The 16,478-nt window shown below is 40.4% G+C and overlaps 1 protein-coding gene across 1 annotated transcript in view; it reads left to right on the forward strand.

Moving 5' to 3' along the window:
* Positions 1-1,036: 1,036 nt before the first annotated feature.
* LOC311121837 (polymeric immunoglobulin receptor-like) overlaps positions 1,037-16,478 on the forward strand; it is a gene marked incomplete at its 5' end in the record, with an annotated part of 38,990 nt that continues 23,548 nt past the window's right edge. Inside the window, 2 exons of the mRNA XM_084196279.1 lie at positions 1,037-1,112; positions 1,305-1,610. Of these exons, the coding sequence (XP_084052405.1) occupies positions 1,037-1,112; positions 1,305-1,610 (382 nt within the window). The remainder of the gene's footprint in view (positions 1,113-1,304; positions 1,611-16,478) is intronic.

Below are 16,478 nucleotides of genomic sequence, written 5' to 3' on the forward strand. Positions count from 1 at the left end.
AAGGTATTTCTAGATGAAACACTGATCATGTTTGGTGAAAAGGTTTGTGTGATTTTGTGTTTTGTACTTAGTCAATTGAAAATGTGCTTAAAGTTTTGAAAAAACAGCCTTTTTGATGATCTGTTTTGAGTTTTGTACTAAGAGTTGTGAAATGTTACCAAATACATGTGAAAATAGTATGAAAGCGATCAAAAAAAAATTCATGAATATTTTTAAAGACATTTTATTATTCTCAAGATCATTTGTGATTTTGAGAGTGACATTCTGATGTATCTGAAGTAGTTTGCTGTATTGGAGCCAACAACAGAATGAATAGCTCAGTATTTAACATGACATTATGGAATGAGTTTAGCTTAAACTTGCAGCATTCTGAGCTAACTTTCACACTTATGCTTAGAGGACATATGTGGTTGTGAGCTGTACATTTCCTGTATAGAAAAGGGAGAGAGACAGAGAGCGTTCTTGTTTAACGTAAAACCACATCAGACTGGGTTGTGGTCCGGAGGACCCTGAACCATGAACCTGGTTTAAAATGAGAGTCTGTGGAGGTCTTGGTCTAGTCCCCATCACTACATCGCTGTAGCACATGACCCCTCAAATCTATCAATGTCTAGCACATAGAGTACATTTATCATATCGTTTCTTATATACCGAAATATAGATTTTTGACAATGGAAATATTGTGCATGTCACCCAATTATCAAATCTTTGTAATCATTAGTGGCCTATGTTCCAGTAGAGGGTAACAGGATAGTAGTGACTCTTTGTCCCAAAGAGCCCTTAGAGAAAGCTGAAAGCTTAAATAAATTACATTGTAGTGACTATGATTTTGGGGTTAAACTAGTCCATATGATGCAATAGTTGCTATCTACCACTGAGGGGGCCATGTACACACAAACAGAAGCAGGAAGAGAGTTACAGACAGTGAAGTCTATTAACATTAGGAAGTAGAGTCATTCTGGCTGGTACCTTGGTCCTTGACACACATTTGTACTCAGGTACCATATAATATACCAGGCAGACTGGAACCATAAACATGGCTCTTCATCTCTCCCTCCTCCTCCTCCTCCTCTTCCTCATCCTCACCCTCATCCTCTTTGTACTCTCAGCAGGTAAGGGTACTATTTCTACGAATTAAGGGCGAAGTCCCCTGGGTCTATTCACTTAAAACACTGTATAATCAATCTCAATCATGAACGAGCTGTGTGTTGGAGCAATGTGATTCATTTTGTATTTTTCCTTTGTACAGATTCTGTTAAATGTTAATTCTAATTTAAATGTGTTTTGTGTTGATGTGTCCACAGTGAGGCATGTGTCTGTGCAGACAGGAGGCTCCATCACCATCCCATGTCACTATGATCTGAATCACATCAACCATGTGAAATACTGGTGTAAAGGATTAGGTTGGGAAATGTGTTCTTATGTGGTACGTACTGACCATCCTAAGAGCAGTAGTAATGCCTCAATCTCTGATGACATCAACAAGAGAATCTTCACTATGACCATGACTAACCTGAAGTCACAGGACTCTGAGAATTACAGGTGTATTGTGGAGATCAATGGAGGATCAGATATCAGGATACAATGGTTCTACCTATCTGTCACTCCAGGTAAGATCCCTTCACTGTTTGTATCTAGTAAAGTAGAATGAATAGTGCTCAGCAATGTCCTATGGATTGTCCTGTAAACCTTTAATGTCAAATACAAAATAATGACCCAATTATAAATATCATTTTACAACAAATGAAATGATAAATGTGTAACCAGTCTGAAATTCATAGACAGAGCTATACTGTATATGTAGGTGCAAGAACTGACCGTGTTTTGAAGCTGGACAGCGTTTGTTTACAATTACATGACATAGTGTCTCTAGCTTCCCTTCAGTTCCCTCTCTGTTGCAGCATGACAAGTGTCTCTAGCTTCCCCTCAGTTCCCTCTCTGTTGCAGCATGACATAGTGTCTCTAGCTTCCCCTCAGTTCCCTCTCTGTTGCAGCATGACATAGTGTCTCTAGCTTCCCTTCAGTTCCCTCTCTGTTGCAGCTTGACATAGTGTCTCTAGCTACCCCTCAGTTCCCTCTTTGTTGCAGCATGACATAGTGTCTCTAGCTTCTCTTCAGTTCCCTCTCTGTTGCAGCATGACATATTGTCTCTAGCTTCCCCTCATTTCCCTCTCTGTTTCAGCATGACACAGTGTCTCTAGCTTCCCTTCAGTTCCCTCTCTGTTGCAGCATGACATAGTGTCTCCAGCTTCCCCTCATTTCCCTCTCTGTTGCAGCATGACATAGTGTCTCTAGTTTCCCTTCAGTTCCCTCTCTGTTGTAGCATGTCAGTGTCTCTAGCTTCCCCTCAGTTCCCTCTCTTTTGTAGCATGACATAGTGCATGTCTCTAGCTTCCTTTAGTTCCCCTTGAGCTCTCTTCAGTTCTATGGTTTTACGTCATAAGGATTCACATGCTGTAAAAACACTGTTGGATGCATTGTGTAGAGCAAGGCTCACCCTGTCTCATCTGATTTAGAAAGGTTCTGATCTCTAATTCTGTGTCTCATACCATCACACACTACTATAAACTTTCTCACAATAGGTGCCCGAAAACGCACACACACGAGCACACAAGCACACTATTATAAATACCCTTAGTCTCTGCCTTTTTAGTGTTCTCTCTATCTTTTTGGTGGAAATGTTCACACTCTCATTCCATTAAAGAAACACACACGTCTGAGAGGGGCCCTGCGCAATCTCACTGTAGACGCCTGTAGTGTCTCTGAAAACATCACAACGCTCCCCAGTGTTGCCATGACAACAGATTGCGTTTGCCATAGCTAGCTACCTCTGGAACGCAACGGCAGCACACAGGTGCATCACATACAAATTGTATAACACAGATGAAATGAGCAGGATCACACAGGTGCAGAACGTAGAAGTGGGACAACATAGATCAGGTAGGCAGGAGCACATGGAATACAAATAGAACAGACACATAGTTCCATAGGGAGAGCTATATGCTACAGTTCTTAAACAGTGCTCAAGGATTATCATTAAATGCCACAGGGAGAGTCTGATTATGATAATTTCTCTAAAGTTTCCCATCCGTCAGTTTTTCAGAGGTGAGGAGCTCGCATCCTATCAGAGCTTGTCAGAGATGAGGAGCTCTCATCCTAAGAGAGGGAGGTCTGAGTCAATCACAAAGTGCTGCTTAAAGACCCTCTTAAAGACGTGACAGAGGAGGAGAAAAGCTCTTTATCAGTTCCTCACTGTAGAGGGAGCTGTCAGTGCCAGGATCATCAGACGGACAGACAGGGTAGTGTAAAGAAGTGTTCACACAGTACACACTGTCTTAGTTTTGACAACACATGGACTACTGAACGTCCAGTTTAAGAAAAAACGTTATACCCCCCCACACACATACACAGCAGGATGATAATGTTGAGCTACCTGTAAACTACTTCATAAGAAAGTGATAAACCTTAATGATGCAACCTCAGACAAAATCTTAGAGAGAGAGAGAGAGAGAGAGAGAGAGAGAGAGAGAGAGAGAGAGAGAGAGAGAGAGAGAGAGAGAGAGAGAGAGAGAGAGAGACTATTTTCTACAGAAGATAATCCCACCATCCAGAGGCAATCCAAAACATTGGCCTCTTGCCCTCTCTCTAATCCAGTGGTTGTCAGAGTGGGTACTCTGTCCTCACCCAGTCCTAATCCAAAGGATATTAGCTACTAGCAACCAGTCCTAATCCAAAGGATATTAGCTACTAGCAACCAGTCCTAATCCAGAGGATAATAGCTACTAGCACCCAGTCCTAATCCAAAGGATATTAGCTACTAGCAACCAGTCCTAATCCAGAGGATAATAGCTACTAGCACCCAGTCCTAATCAGGGACGGCCTGTTCAATAGGGCGATATGGGCGACGCACTGCCAAACGGGAAAAGGAAGGGATTTTTTTTCTAATCAATTATAAAAAAAAAAATTAAATAAAAAAATATATTTTTTTTTTATAAATTTATAAAAAATTATATCACGGCAACAGCAGTTATCAGTGTTCACGTCTGATCTGCCAGCCACTAAATGTCAAATCAGGCTAAAGTCGTGCTTCAAATGGCCCCGCCCGTTTTTTGGGCGATTTCAGTCAGGTTGAAAATCGCCCAGAAGTCTGTCATAGACTCCCATGTAAAATCTAGTTTTGTCACATTTCAAAGCTTTCAATACATTCTCTATGGGTGTCTGTGGGCTTGCACTTACGCGCTTTCGTCATACATAACGTAACCACGAATGAACGTAACTAAGAAAAGACCAGGTAGCAGCCTCATTCAATTCACTACTACTATCAAAATGGCTAGGCTTCAGTCCAACTCGATTGTGTCTTTGAACGAAGTTCCTTTTTGTCGGCGAACAAATGAAGATAAATTGGCAACGAAACAATTAGGACCTCCCAGACCAAATTTAATAATTCAACAGGTGTCTACTAAAGGGGGGAAGTCCTACACCCGAGGATTTTCCAAAAATTGGTATGAACGGAAAACCTGGCTAGCAGGCTGCGATGTAGCTAATGCAGTTTTTTGCTACCCCTGCTTACTCTTCCACCCTGAAGGCGGCACAGCAGACAGCACCGCTTGGACAGCGACTGGTGTAACCGACATGCACCATCTTTCAGAAAAGATTAAGAAAAATTAGCTGTCAAAGACCCACATATAGCTGTTTGAGATTGTCTGCTTTTGGGAGAGTGAATATTGCCACTCAACTGGATGAGGGATACAGGCTAGCTGTCCGCCGCCACAACGATGAGGTTAGCAACAGCAGAGTCGTGAACACTGTCTACGAGAATCGAGACGACCTCATAGAATGTTTTGAAGCCATCCGGACGGGTTCATTGGGTTCATTTGACCAGCACACCTTGAGAGAGGCAGCTGGCTACGTGAGGATACTACATGATGAAGATTTAATTTTTTTCCTGCGGCTTTTTCACAAAATCATGCCCCACGTCGACATTCTGTACCAGAAGCTACAGAAGAAGGACATCGATGCTGTCTCTATCAAACGTGCCCTCGACAGCTTCACAAGCAAGTGCAGGCCATAAGGTAAGATTAAACAGATATCAAAAAATGTGGTAAAAGCTCTTGTTGATCCTGCAATCTGAACAAATACCAAGATGCTGTATTTTCAGCTGATATTTCATTTGTTTATGGAAATGCATATTGTTTATGCAGTGTTGAGGAATGTGAAAGAACACCCTTGATTATTTTTACTGTGATAACTTATTTTGCTTTTGTAAGCCAACACTTTTGAGATCAGTCAATAAATGCTTCTGGTATTGACTTATATGCTGCCCCTGTCTTCATGTTGTTGCTGGACATATCTTTTTAAAAATGTGTGTAGGTCACCTAAATCATCAGAAAAATTGCCCTCCCTGAGAATTTGTTCAGGAGCCGCCACTGGTCCTAATCCAAGTTTCCGGGACACATCATCTAGGTCCCGACTCCGACCCACTGTGAGTTTCCTTAGAACACATCCACTAAAATTGATTTACAGTATTAGGCAATTACTGTGTGTCAATGAGCTCTGTCTAATAAAGAAATGGTAGACAGCCAATATTCCCCCATTCACATCACAATATAAAGCTTTTTTTTCTATGAATGTATGAACTCTTTATAGAGACCAATGATGGAAAGATAACTCATAATTACAGATATCTCCAGAGCCCTGTCACAGCTTGGCATCAATCATGAGTCTTTGTGTGTGTGTGCACGCACATGTGTGTTTGCACTTAGTGAAAAAGATGACAGTTGATGCCATTGAACATCCATAGAGAGAGACAGTGTTTTTCTGTTTTTGTTAACAGGAAAACAAATGGGAACAATTTAATGAATGTGAAATGTTCTCTCTCACACAATACAATCCCCAGCTGGAATGTGCAAGTCTATAACATCATTGACTAACAATACTTTCCCTTTATTAAATAGAGTAAGAACAAATGTGTGTGACTCTGACCTCTACAGGACAACATAAAGAAGAATGAATGATCAATGGATTGATTGAAAGGACAAATTATCAATGGAAGTGCTTGGAGGGATGAATGATCAATGGAAGTGATTGGAAGGATGAATGATCAATGGAAGCGCTTGGAAGGATGAATGATCAATGGAAGTGATTTGAAGGACAAATGATCAGTGGAAATTATAGGAAGGATGAATGATCAATGGAAGTGATTGGAAGGATGAATGATCAATGGAAGTGATTGGAAGGATGAATGATCAATGGAAGTGATAGAAAGTATGAATGATCAATGGAAGTGATAGGAAGGATGAATGATCAATGGAAGTGATAGGAAGGATGAATGATCAATGGAAGTGATGGGAATGATGAATGATCAATGGAAGTGATAGGAAGGATGAATGATCAATGGAAGTGATAGGAAGGATGAATGATCAATGGAAGTGATAGGAAGGATGAATGATCAATGGAAGTGATAGGAAGGATGAATGATCAATGGAAGTGATGGGAAGGATGAATGATCAATGGAAGTGATAGGAAGGATGAATGATCAATGGAAGTGATAGGAAGGATGAATGATCAATGGAAGTGATAGGAAGGATGAATGATCAATGGAAGTGATTGAAACGCAACGGAGGAGAGAGAAATACGTATTCTTCCATTAGAATGGATCAATAATAACCGTAAGGCCACATATGAACTGCTTATAATCAATAAATGATTTAACCCTTTATTGAGGCATGACACAACATCATTATCTTCACATTCTCCAATCAGGTTGGAAATTGTAGCATTGATTCCTCTTGATGACATTGATCCCTTCAGTATGGAAGAGGGTAGTAATCCTCTCTTTAGTATGGAAGAGGGTAGTAATCATCCCTTCAGTATGGAATATGGAAGTAATCCTCTCTTCGGTATGGAAGTAATCATCCCTTCAGTATGGAAGAGGGTAGTAATCATCCCTTTAGTATGGAAGAGGGTAGTAATCATCCCTTTAGTATGGAAGAGGGTAGTAATCATCCTTTCAGTATGGAAGAGGGTAGTAATCATCCCTTTAGTATGGAAGAGGGTAGTAATCATCCCTTTAGTATGGAAGAGGGTAGTAATCATCCCTTTAGTATGGAAAGGGGTAGTAATCATCCCTTTAGTATGGAAAGGGGTAGTAATCATCCCTTCAATATGGAAAGGGGTAGTAATCATCCCTTCAGTATGGAAAGGGGTAATAATCATTCCTTCAATATGGAAAGGGGTAGTAATCATCCCTTCAATATGGAAAGGGGTAGTAATCATCCCTTCAATATGGAAAGGGGTGGTAATCATCCCTTCAGTATGGAAGAGGGTAGTAATCTCTGATCATTACCAATCTCATCACTGGGTCTTTAGATGATATGGTGGCACATGTTCCAATACTAACATGAACCCTTTCCTCCTCCCTTCCTTGAGGTAATCATTGATCTTCTATGACTGTGATGGTGGGAAAGCATTTGAAGTGGTCCCTTGTTGTCACCTATCCTTTATTGTTAGATCTGGGGCCTGTCCTTTAATGTTAGATCTGGGGCCTGTCCTTTAATGTTAGATCTGGGTCCTGTCCTTTAATGTTAGATCTGGGGCCTGTCCTTTAATGTTAGTTCTGGGGCCTGTCCATTAATGTTAGATCTGGGGCCTGTCCATTAATGTTAGATCTGGGGCCTGTCCATTAATGTTAGATCTGGGGCCTGTCCATTAATGTTAGATCTGGGGCCTGTCCATTAATGTTAGATGGCCGTATGTGGCCCAATGCATCAAGCGTCTCAGAATAGCAGCGCTGATCTAGGAACAGGTCCTCCGTGTCCATTTAATCTGATTCAATGTGATCTAAAAAGGCAAAAAGTATCTTAAATCAGCACTCTTACTACGATACGTACTTATGGCCCCAGGTGCTCTCATGTGATTGCCATGCTACCTGGTACCTATGATACAGCCATACCCATTATGCTGGTGATGACTCACAAGCAGGGCCGTAATCAGGGAGTTTCAGAGAGGTCCTGAAGGGGGGGGACATTTTTGTGAATGTTGAAGCTAATTTTTCTGCATTTCTATACAATGAAACTTTAAAATGCTGTTTGGAGAACAGCAAAACAAGCCAAAATTATCCCAGTCATTATCACCTTGGCTACTGTAGGTTCATTCACCTCAGTCCATCTACAGACACATACAGTGGGGGAAAAAAGTATTTAGTCAGCCACCAATTGTGCAAGTTCTCCCACTTAAAAAGATGAGAGAGGCCTGTAATTTTCATCATAGGTACACGTCAACTATGACAGACAAATTGAGAAAATGTTTTCCAGAAAATCACATTGTAGGATTTTTAATGAATTTATTTGCAAATTATGGTGGAAAATAAGTATTTGGTCACCTACATCAGGCAAGATTTCTGGCTCTCACAGACCTGTAACTTCTTCTTTAAGAGGCTCCTCTGTCCTCCACTCGTTACTTGTATTAATGGCACCTGTTTGAACTTGTTATCAGTATAAAAGACACCTGTCCACAACCTCAAACAGTCACACTCCAAACTCCACTTCGGCCAAGACCAAAGAGCTGTCAAAGGACACCAGAAACAAAATTGTAGACCTGCACCAGGCTGGGAAGACTGAATCTGCAATAGGTAAGCAGCTTGGTTTGAAGAAATCAACTGTGGAAGCAATTATTAGGAAATGGAAGACATACAAGACCACTGATAATCTCCCTCGATCTGGGGCTCCATGCAAGATCTCACCCCGTGGGGTCAAAATGATCACAAGAACGGTGAGCAAATATCCCAGAACCACACTGGGGGACCTAGTGAATGACCTGCAGAGAGCTGGGACCAAAGTAACAAAGCCTACCATCAGTAACACACAACGCCGCCAGGGACTCAAATCCTGCAGTGCCAGACGTGACCCCCTGCTTAAGCCAGTACATGTCCAGGCCCGTCTGAAGTTTGCTAGAGTGCATTTGGATGATCCAGAAGAGGATTGGGAGAATGTCATATGGTCAGATGAAACAAAAAAATAGAACTTTTTGGTAAAAACTCAACTCGTCGTGTTTGGAGGACAAAGAATGCTGAGTTGCATCCAAAGAACACCATACCTACTGTGAAGCATGGGGGTGGAAACATCATGCTTTGGGGCTGTTTTTCTGCAAAGGGACCAGGACAACTGATCCGTGTAAAGGAAAGAATGAATGGGGCCATGTATCGTGAGATTTTGAGTGAAAACCTCCTTCCATCAGCAAGGGCATTGAAGATGAAACGTGGCTGGGTCTTTCAGCATGACAATGATCCCAAACACACCGCCCGGGCAACGAAGGAGTGGCTTCGTAAGAAGCATTTCAAGGTCCTGGAGTGGCCTAGCCAGTCTCCAGATCTCAACCCCATAGAAAATATTTGGAGGGAGTTGCCCCAAAACATCATTGCTCTAGAGGAGATCTGCATGGAGGAATGGGCCAAAATACCAGCAACAGTGTGTGAAAACCTTGTGAAGACTTACAGAAAACGTTCGACCTGTGTCATTGCCAACAAAGGGTATATAACAAAGTATTGAGAAACTTTTGTTATTGACCAAATACTTATTTTACACCATAATTTGCAAATAAATTCATAAAAAATCCTACAATGTGATTTTCTGGATTTTTTTTTCTCATTTTGTCTGTCATAGTTGACGTGTACCTATGATGAAAATTACAGGCCTCTCATCTTTTTAAGTGGGAGAACTTGCACAATTGGTGGCTGACTAAATACTTTTTTTCCCCACTGTAGCCTATTAGCTATACAATTGTAATGTTATACCCCTGAAAGGGGGGAAATATGAGAAATGATTCACACTGACACGTAGCATCAGCGACGAAATGGAAACCTATGACATTTTTAGAACTGTATTGTTTGCATGTTGATTGCATTTTAATGTCGGCCTACAGGCAAGATAGGCCATGTGGAGATGTTCATATTGTTTTAAGTTCCTTTCGTATTATTTTTTTAAAAGTTCCTAACATATTATTTTTAAAGTTCCTAACGTATTCGTTTTTTATGTTCCTAACTTATTATTTTTTTACGTTCCTAACATATTCTTTTTTAAAGTTCCTAACGTATTATTTTTTTTAGTTCCTAACTTATAAAAACTTTGCAAAGAGGCAGGCGCGAATAACTCAGTCAGATCAAGTCTATAAGCGTTCTGAGCTTTGATCAACGCTGGGATCAATATCTAGAGGTTGACCCGTATTTGATTTTGTTTATTGTGTACAAAGTATATATTTGTTTTATTATTAGCTTTATTAGAAGAAATTACGAGGTCCTGACCTCTGTGTCCTCATATGTAGTCACAGCCATGCTCATAAGTCATTGTAATCCATAGCCTAAACATGTTAATCTGGTCTCATTAACATGCTACCTGGCATCGTGTCTGATGAGTCAAAGGTCATTTAAATTCATAGTCCCAATTGTGTCTCTTCCTACATGGGTAAAAAAATTGTACAGTTGTGACATACAGTAGTAGGTGGCAAGCAATGATTTATATATGAGGGCAAGTCACTACCCTTTGTGCTATAAAGATCCAGACCTCTTCACATGGGATGAAGTGCGTTTAGGCTACTTTACACACATGAGAAGACACGGCAGTAGAAACTGTGTTCTCCATCTCCATTACATGGTTAGCTAGCTACATAGGCAATTCATTAATATAACAATTTGCTGTTATCAGATATAGGCCTAAAGTAGCTGCAAATCAGGTTGTTATGGACGTGTACACATCTGCAGAAGAGCTACGTCCATAACAACCTGATTTGCAGCTACTGGCCACTCATTTAGTGTTCAACTCTGGACCTCGAAGCCAGTTCCACTGCATTTTTGTATTGTTCCCATCTGATCAGGGACTGATTTAGACCTGGTACACCAGGGTGGTGCATTTAACTATCAGGTAGAACAGAAAACCAGTGGTCTCTGACTGAGGTAAAGTAGGTTTCATATCAGACATTAAACAGACATTCACCGTTAGCCTAATTAAAGTTTGACATACATTTCCATTTCTCTCTGATTACTTGAAAGGATCTTTCACGAGCTAATGTTTTTGTTAGGGGTGGACAGATAAAGTCAAATGTTGATTTGATAGAAATAATCAAATCATATAAAAATGCATTTAAATCTCTTTTTTACAACAACCTTTTCATTGATTGTGATAGAAACATCAAAACAAGTGAAAATTATTCTAAAAAGGTCTGGCCTACTTTTACAACCTTTGATTTGTATAAAACATCAAGTATTGATTTGATAGAAATAATCAAATCATATAAAAATGCATTTAAATCTATTTTTCGCAATAATTATTGCATTGATTGCCATAGAAACATCAAACAAGTGAACATTTTTCTAAAACCATCTGGCCTACTTTTACAACCTTTGATTTTCATAAAAATCACGATTTGATAGAAATAATCAAATCATATAAAAATGCATTTACATATCTTGTTCGCAATAATTTTTTTCATTGATTGTCATAGAAACATCAGAACAAGTGCAAAAATATTCTAAAAACATCCGGGAAAGACACTCAAAGAAGAAACAGATACTTTAATTGGAGAAACAGGAAGTACTGACATAAAGAAGAGAACAACAGAATGTTGAGAATATTCAATTCACATTTCATGATTAATCCTATCGTCAAGGCTTCACCCTCTTATTATATAGAAAAACATTGTCTCCTTCCTAGAAAACGTCAACATTCTAACTTAGTTTTAGTGTCTACTGAATCGCAATTGCTCAAACAATAGGCTGCATTAAATCTCGCTTAGCTAATTTTCTAAGCTTTGTGGAAAAGGAAGTGGACACCAGTGTGGCGTTTGACAATGTGCATCACAGTTCACAACATTAGTTCAGCTATACAGCTGAGGGATGGGGCTGGGGAAATTTCACCCCTCTCCAATTAATGAATGTTGAATGTCAACACTTATAAGCCACTGACAGGGCAGTTTCTCAAAATGTATGTAGTGTATTAGGATTATGTCTTTGTTAATGGTTTTTAAGTGGAACTGAAAGAATGTTGATTTTAGTATCAAGAGGGAATGTTTTAGTGTAACGCCACATACAACAGACAGGAAGTGTGTTGTAGACAGGGGATTGGACAGTAGAGGGAGCCACCCACATCTTGGGGAGATTATATATACTGGGGGAAAAACGAAGGAGAGGGTAGAGCGACCATTGCAATCTGAGGCGTCGCTCTCCGGGTGGGCATGTCACCTTTAACTCATGCTGAAAGCTTGTGATATGAATAAACTTATGATCAAGGTTCAGTATGAGCGGACTCCTTTGTTTATCAGCAATAATTGCCAGCATTTACTCGATACGACATGTATTTTTCAATATTTTCAATAAACCACTAACTCAAGCTGAACTGGAAGAGGTGGCTGACTGGAAGAGGTGGCTGCAGCTATGGTCCATGTTGTGTCTACAACCGTCTCCAACATCCCAGCCACCCAAGTCATAGACTGTTCTCTCTGCTACCATACAGCACGTGGTACCGGAACGCCAAGTCCTGGACCAAAAGGCTCCTGAACAGCTTCTACCCCCAAGCCATAAGACTGCTAAATAGTTAGCCGGACTATCTGCATTGACCCTTTTACTATTTCTGACTCTATTCACACACACAATGGACTCTACATACACACACAGACACACTCACATAACACGTACACACATTCGCCACACACACACTCATCACATATGCTGTTGCTACTGTCTATTATCTATTCTGTTGCCTAGTCACTTTACCCCTATCTAAATTGTATTTCGTACCTATCCAAATTGTAGTTCGTACCTATCCATATTGTATTTCGTGCCTATCCATATGTAACATAATATTTAGTGAAATATGTCTAGACTAGATATTGGTGGAGCTAGATGTTTGCTCTGGTTAACCACTGACTTGAACTATAGACTGAAAGGACCATGAGACAGATTTCCAGTTGAATAGTGTTTATCAGTCATACATTGCGTTACGTCAGTTGGGAGGGGTTACAAAGGTACAGCAGTTGGCAATTATCACAAAAATACATACTAATGGAGAATAACGAGATCGTAGTTATTAGACTCATGGCAAACATAGGAGTTAACAGTTGCAGTGTTATCCTGCGCTAACAAAGGGAAAACAACCCTTGCATTGAAAAGATAGAGCCGATGTCTGCGCCCATGCGGAAATCTAATAATAATAAAATCACCATTAAAATATGTCTGTTTAAGCTAGATATATATTTTTTTTTGCATGGGCTATGTCTCAATCCACCGCATCCGCCTATGTCGGCCTTCCACATCTGTGGAGGAAGGTGGCAGAGCTACGCAGGTGTTAGTCAGACCAGGAGACATTACGAAATTCGGTCTTCTCCAGAAAACATCTGTAGCATCCGAACGGTTTGGGCTACAAACTAGTATGACCCCTCTATGGAAAGATGAGACTCACAAACACGAGAGACATAGATCTACGATATAGATAGGATTTTTTGGGGGGGGACTATCTGTTTTTCCATGCATGAATCTGTTATTCAATGTGCTTCTATGGGATAATAGTAGTACATTTCATCAAATAATGTTTATATATATTTTTTTTATACCTACAGGGTCCTAAAATTCTAAATCTAGTGGCTAAATGATCCTTGGTATGCACATCATAAAACAAATCAATATGTTAGCTTACTAGAAACCCAGCCCCGGGCCCTTAAACTCTAGGGCAGGGGTGTAAAACTCATTTTAGCTCAGGGGCCACATGGAGGAAAATCTATTCCCAAGTGGGCCGGACCGGAAAAATCATGGTATATATAACTTAAAAACAACAACTTCAGATTGTTTTCTTTGTTTTAATACGATCAACATACAACATAAAGCTGGAGCCTGAGGACAGTGTGTCCAAAATAGTACAAGCACAACATCACTATTAATCATAAAACACGTCAAGTTTATTTGAAAATTCTAAAGAAAAAGAACACACAAACACACAATGCCTCAGTGATTAACAGAACTGTTTCACAGATCACAGAACTATATCAGGGTGTCATTTCTCAGGCAGAAATGTAGATAAAAATAATGAAATCCTGTTCCCCAAACAAGTGCAAGAACCACAGAGTCAAGAATAGGTTAAATATACAAATAAAATAAAATCAATTAAAAACAATAGCACATCAACATAAAAACATATAAACATAAAGCTGGAGCCTGAGGACAGTGTCCTAAAGCACAACATCACTATTAATCATAAAACACCTCAAGTTATTTGAAAGTTCTGAGGACAAAGAACACACAAACACACAATGCCTCAGTGATTCACAGAAGTATATCACAGATCACAGAACTATATCAGGGTGTCATTTCTCAGGCAGAAATGTAGATAAAAATAATGAAATCCTGTTCCCCAAACAAGTGCAAGAACCACAGAGTCAAGAATAGGTTAAATATACAAATAAAATAAAATCAATTAAAAACAATAGCACATCAACATAAAAACATATAAACATAAATCTGAAAGCGTTGCTCAAACTCCCGTAACAGTCCAGTTATTTTATCTTTGAACCGCTTCATGTCTGCCACATGTTGGGTCGCGCACACATTTTTCAGACAGGGGAAGTGAGCTGCATCACCACCGGCAAGTTGCGTCTCCCACAATGACAGCTTCAACTTGAAAGAACGTATGCTGTCATAATACTGCGTGACAACTTTGTTGCGCCCTTGCAGCTGTTTGTTCAAGTTATTCAGGTGCTCTGTAACATCCACCATAAATGCAAGGTCCGGCATCCATTCTGCGGAATGAAATTCTAACACTGGTTTGCCCTTTTCTTCCATGAACTGTTCAATTTCTTCTCGTAAATCAAAGAAACGCCTCAGCACAGCACCTCGGCTTAACCATCTTACCTCAGTGTGGTATGGCAGGCCATAGATGTGGTCTTTCTCTCTGAGAAGGCTGTCAAACTGACGGTGATTCAGGCTTCTGGATCGGATGAAATTAACAGTTTGGATGACCACCTTCATGACGTTATCCATCTTTAATGACTTGCAACACAAAGCCTCCTGGTGCAAAATACAGTGAAAAGTCAAAAAATCACGTCCTCCATTTGCAGATTGCACTTTCTCTCTGAACTTTGTCACAACGCCTGCTTTTTTCCAGATCATTGAGGGCGCACCATCTATAGCCAGGCTGACAGCGCGGGACCAGTCCACTCCGACCCTGTCCAGTGCGCCGACGAGTGCGGTAAAAATATCAGCTGCTGTCGTTGTATCTGTCATCGGCACCAACTCCACGAACTCCTCGGTGACGGTCAATGTGTCATCAACTCCGCGGATGAAAAAATGACCAGTTGTGCAACATCTGTAATGTCCGTGCTTTCATCAATTGCAACCGAAAACGCAATAAATGACTTTACTTTTTGCTTCAACTGGCTGTCCAAATCCACTGAAAGATCGGAAATCCTGTCTGCAACTGTGTTTCTTGTCAGGCTGATATTTGCAAAAGCCTGCCGCTTTTCAGGGCACACATCTCCGCTGCCTTCATCATGCATGTTTTTACAAATTCACCCTCACTAAATGGTTTGGAAGCCACTGCGATTTCATTAGCAATGAGGTAGCTAGCTTTCACTGCAGCGTCACTGATGTCTCGGCTGTGAGTAAACACAGACTGCTGTTTCTTCAGACCCGCCAACAGTTCATTCACCTTCTCTCATCTCCGCTGTCCTTGAAAGTTGTCATATTTGTCGGCATGAAGACTCACATAGTGGCGACAAAGGTTATATTCTTTCAGCACTGCAACATGCTCTGAACACACCAAACATACAGCTTTCCCATTCAATTCCGTGATTAAATAGGATGACCATTTTTCTTGGAACACTCTGCACTCTGCGTCCACTTTTCTCTTTATTGACAGAGACATATTGGGGCAATGAGGGTGCCAAAGCACATAATGTTAAAAGTAGAAGCCGTAATAAATATCGCGGGCAAAACAAAGTAGCTCATTGGCTGCACGTGCTTGACCTACTTGCTCTGCCCCGGTATAAACAGTTTGCTTGCTTAACACAATTGCTATTGCGCCATCCAGTGGACGCAATTGGAACAGCAGTTTATTTTGTTGAAAAATTGCAGCGCATTTTTATACTTAAAAAATAAAAAATAAAAAAATAAAAAAAATATTATTATTATTATTATTTTTTATTTTTTTTAAATCATCTCGCGGGCCGGATTAAACCCGTTACGTTTGACACCCCTGCTCTAGGGGGTTAAACCGAACATGTAAGGTCCTTGGACTAAGGACTAAGGTTAGGTTCCAGTCCATTATTGGGCTACAGGTAGCCTATCCAAAACGCAGAGAAATGATACAGTCACAAAGAGCAGTAGTAAGCCTACATGGAGATAAAGTTATTCGGTTTTACCTGAACCATGCGGCGATTCCTTGAAGAGACGTAATGTGGTGTTTGGTGTAACAATTTATAGTGGACTTTCGCCCGCAGCAAAC

Source organism: Coregonus lavaretus (assembly GCF_964263955.1).
Source record: "Coregonus lavaretus genome assembly, contig: HAP1_SCAFFOLD_372, whole genome shotgun sequence".
In the NCBI taxonomy this organism is placed as follows: Eukaryota; Metazoa; Chordata; class Actinopteri; order Salmoniformes; family Salmonidae; genus Coregonus; species Coregonus lavaretus.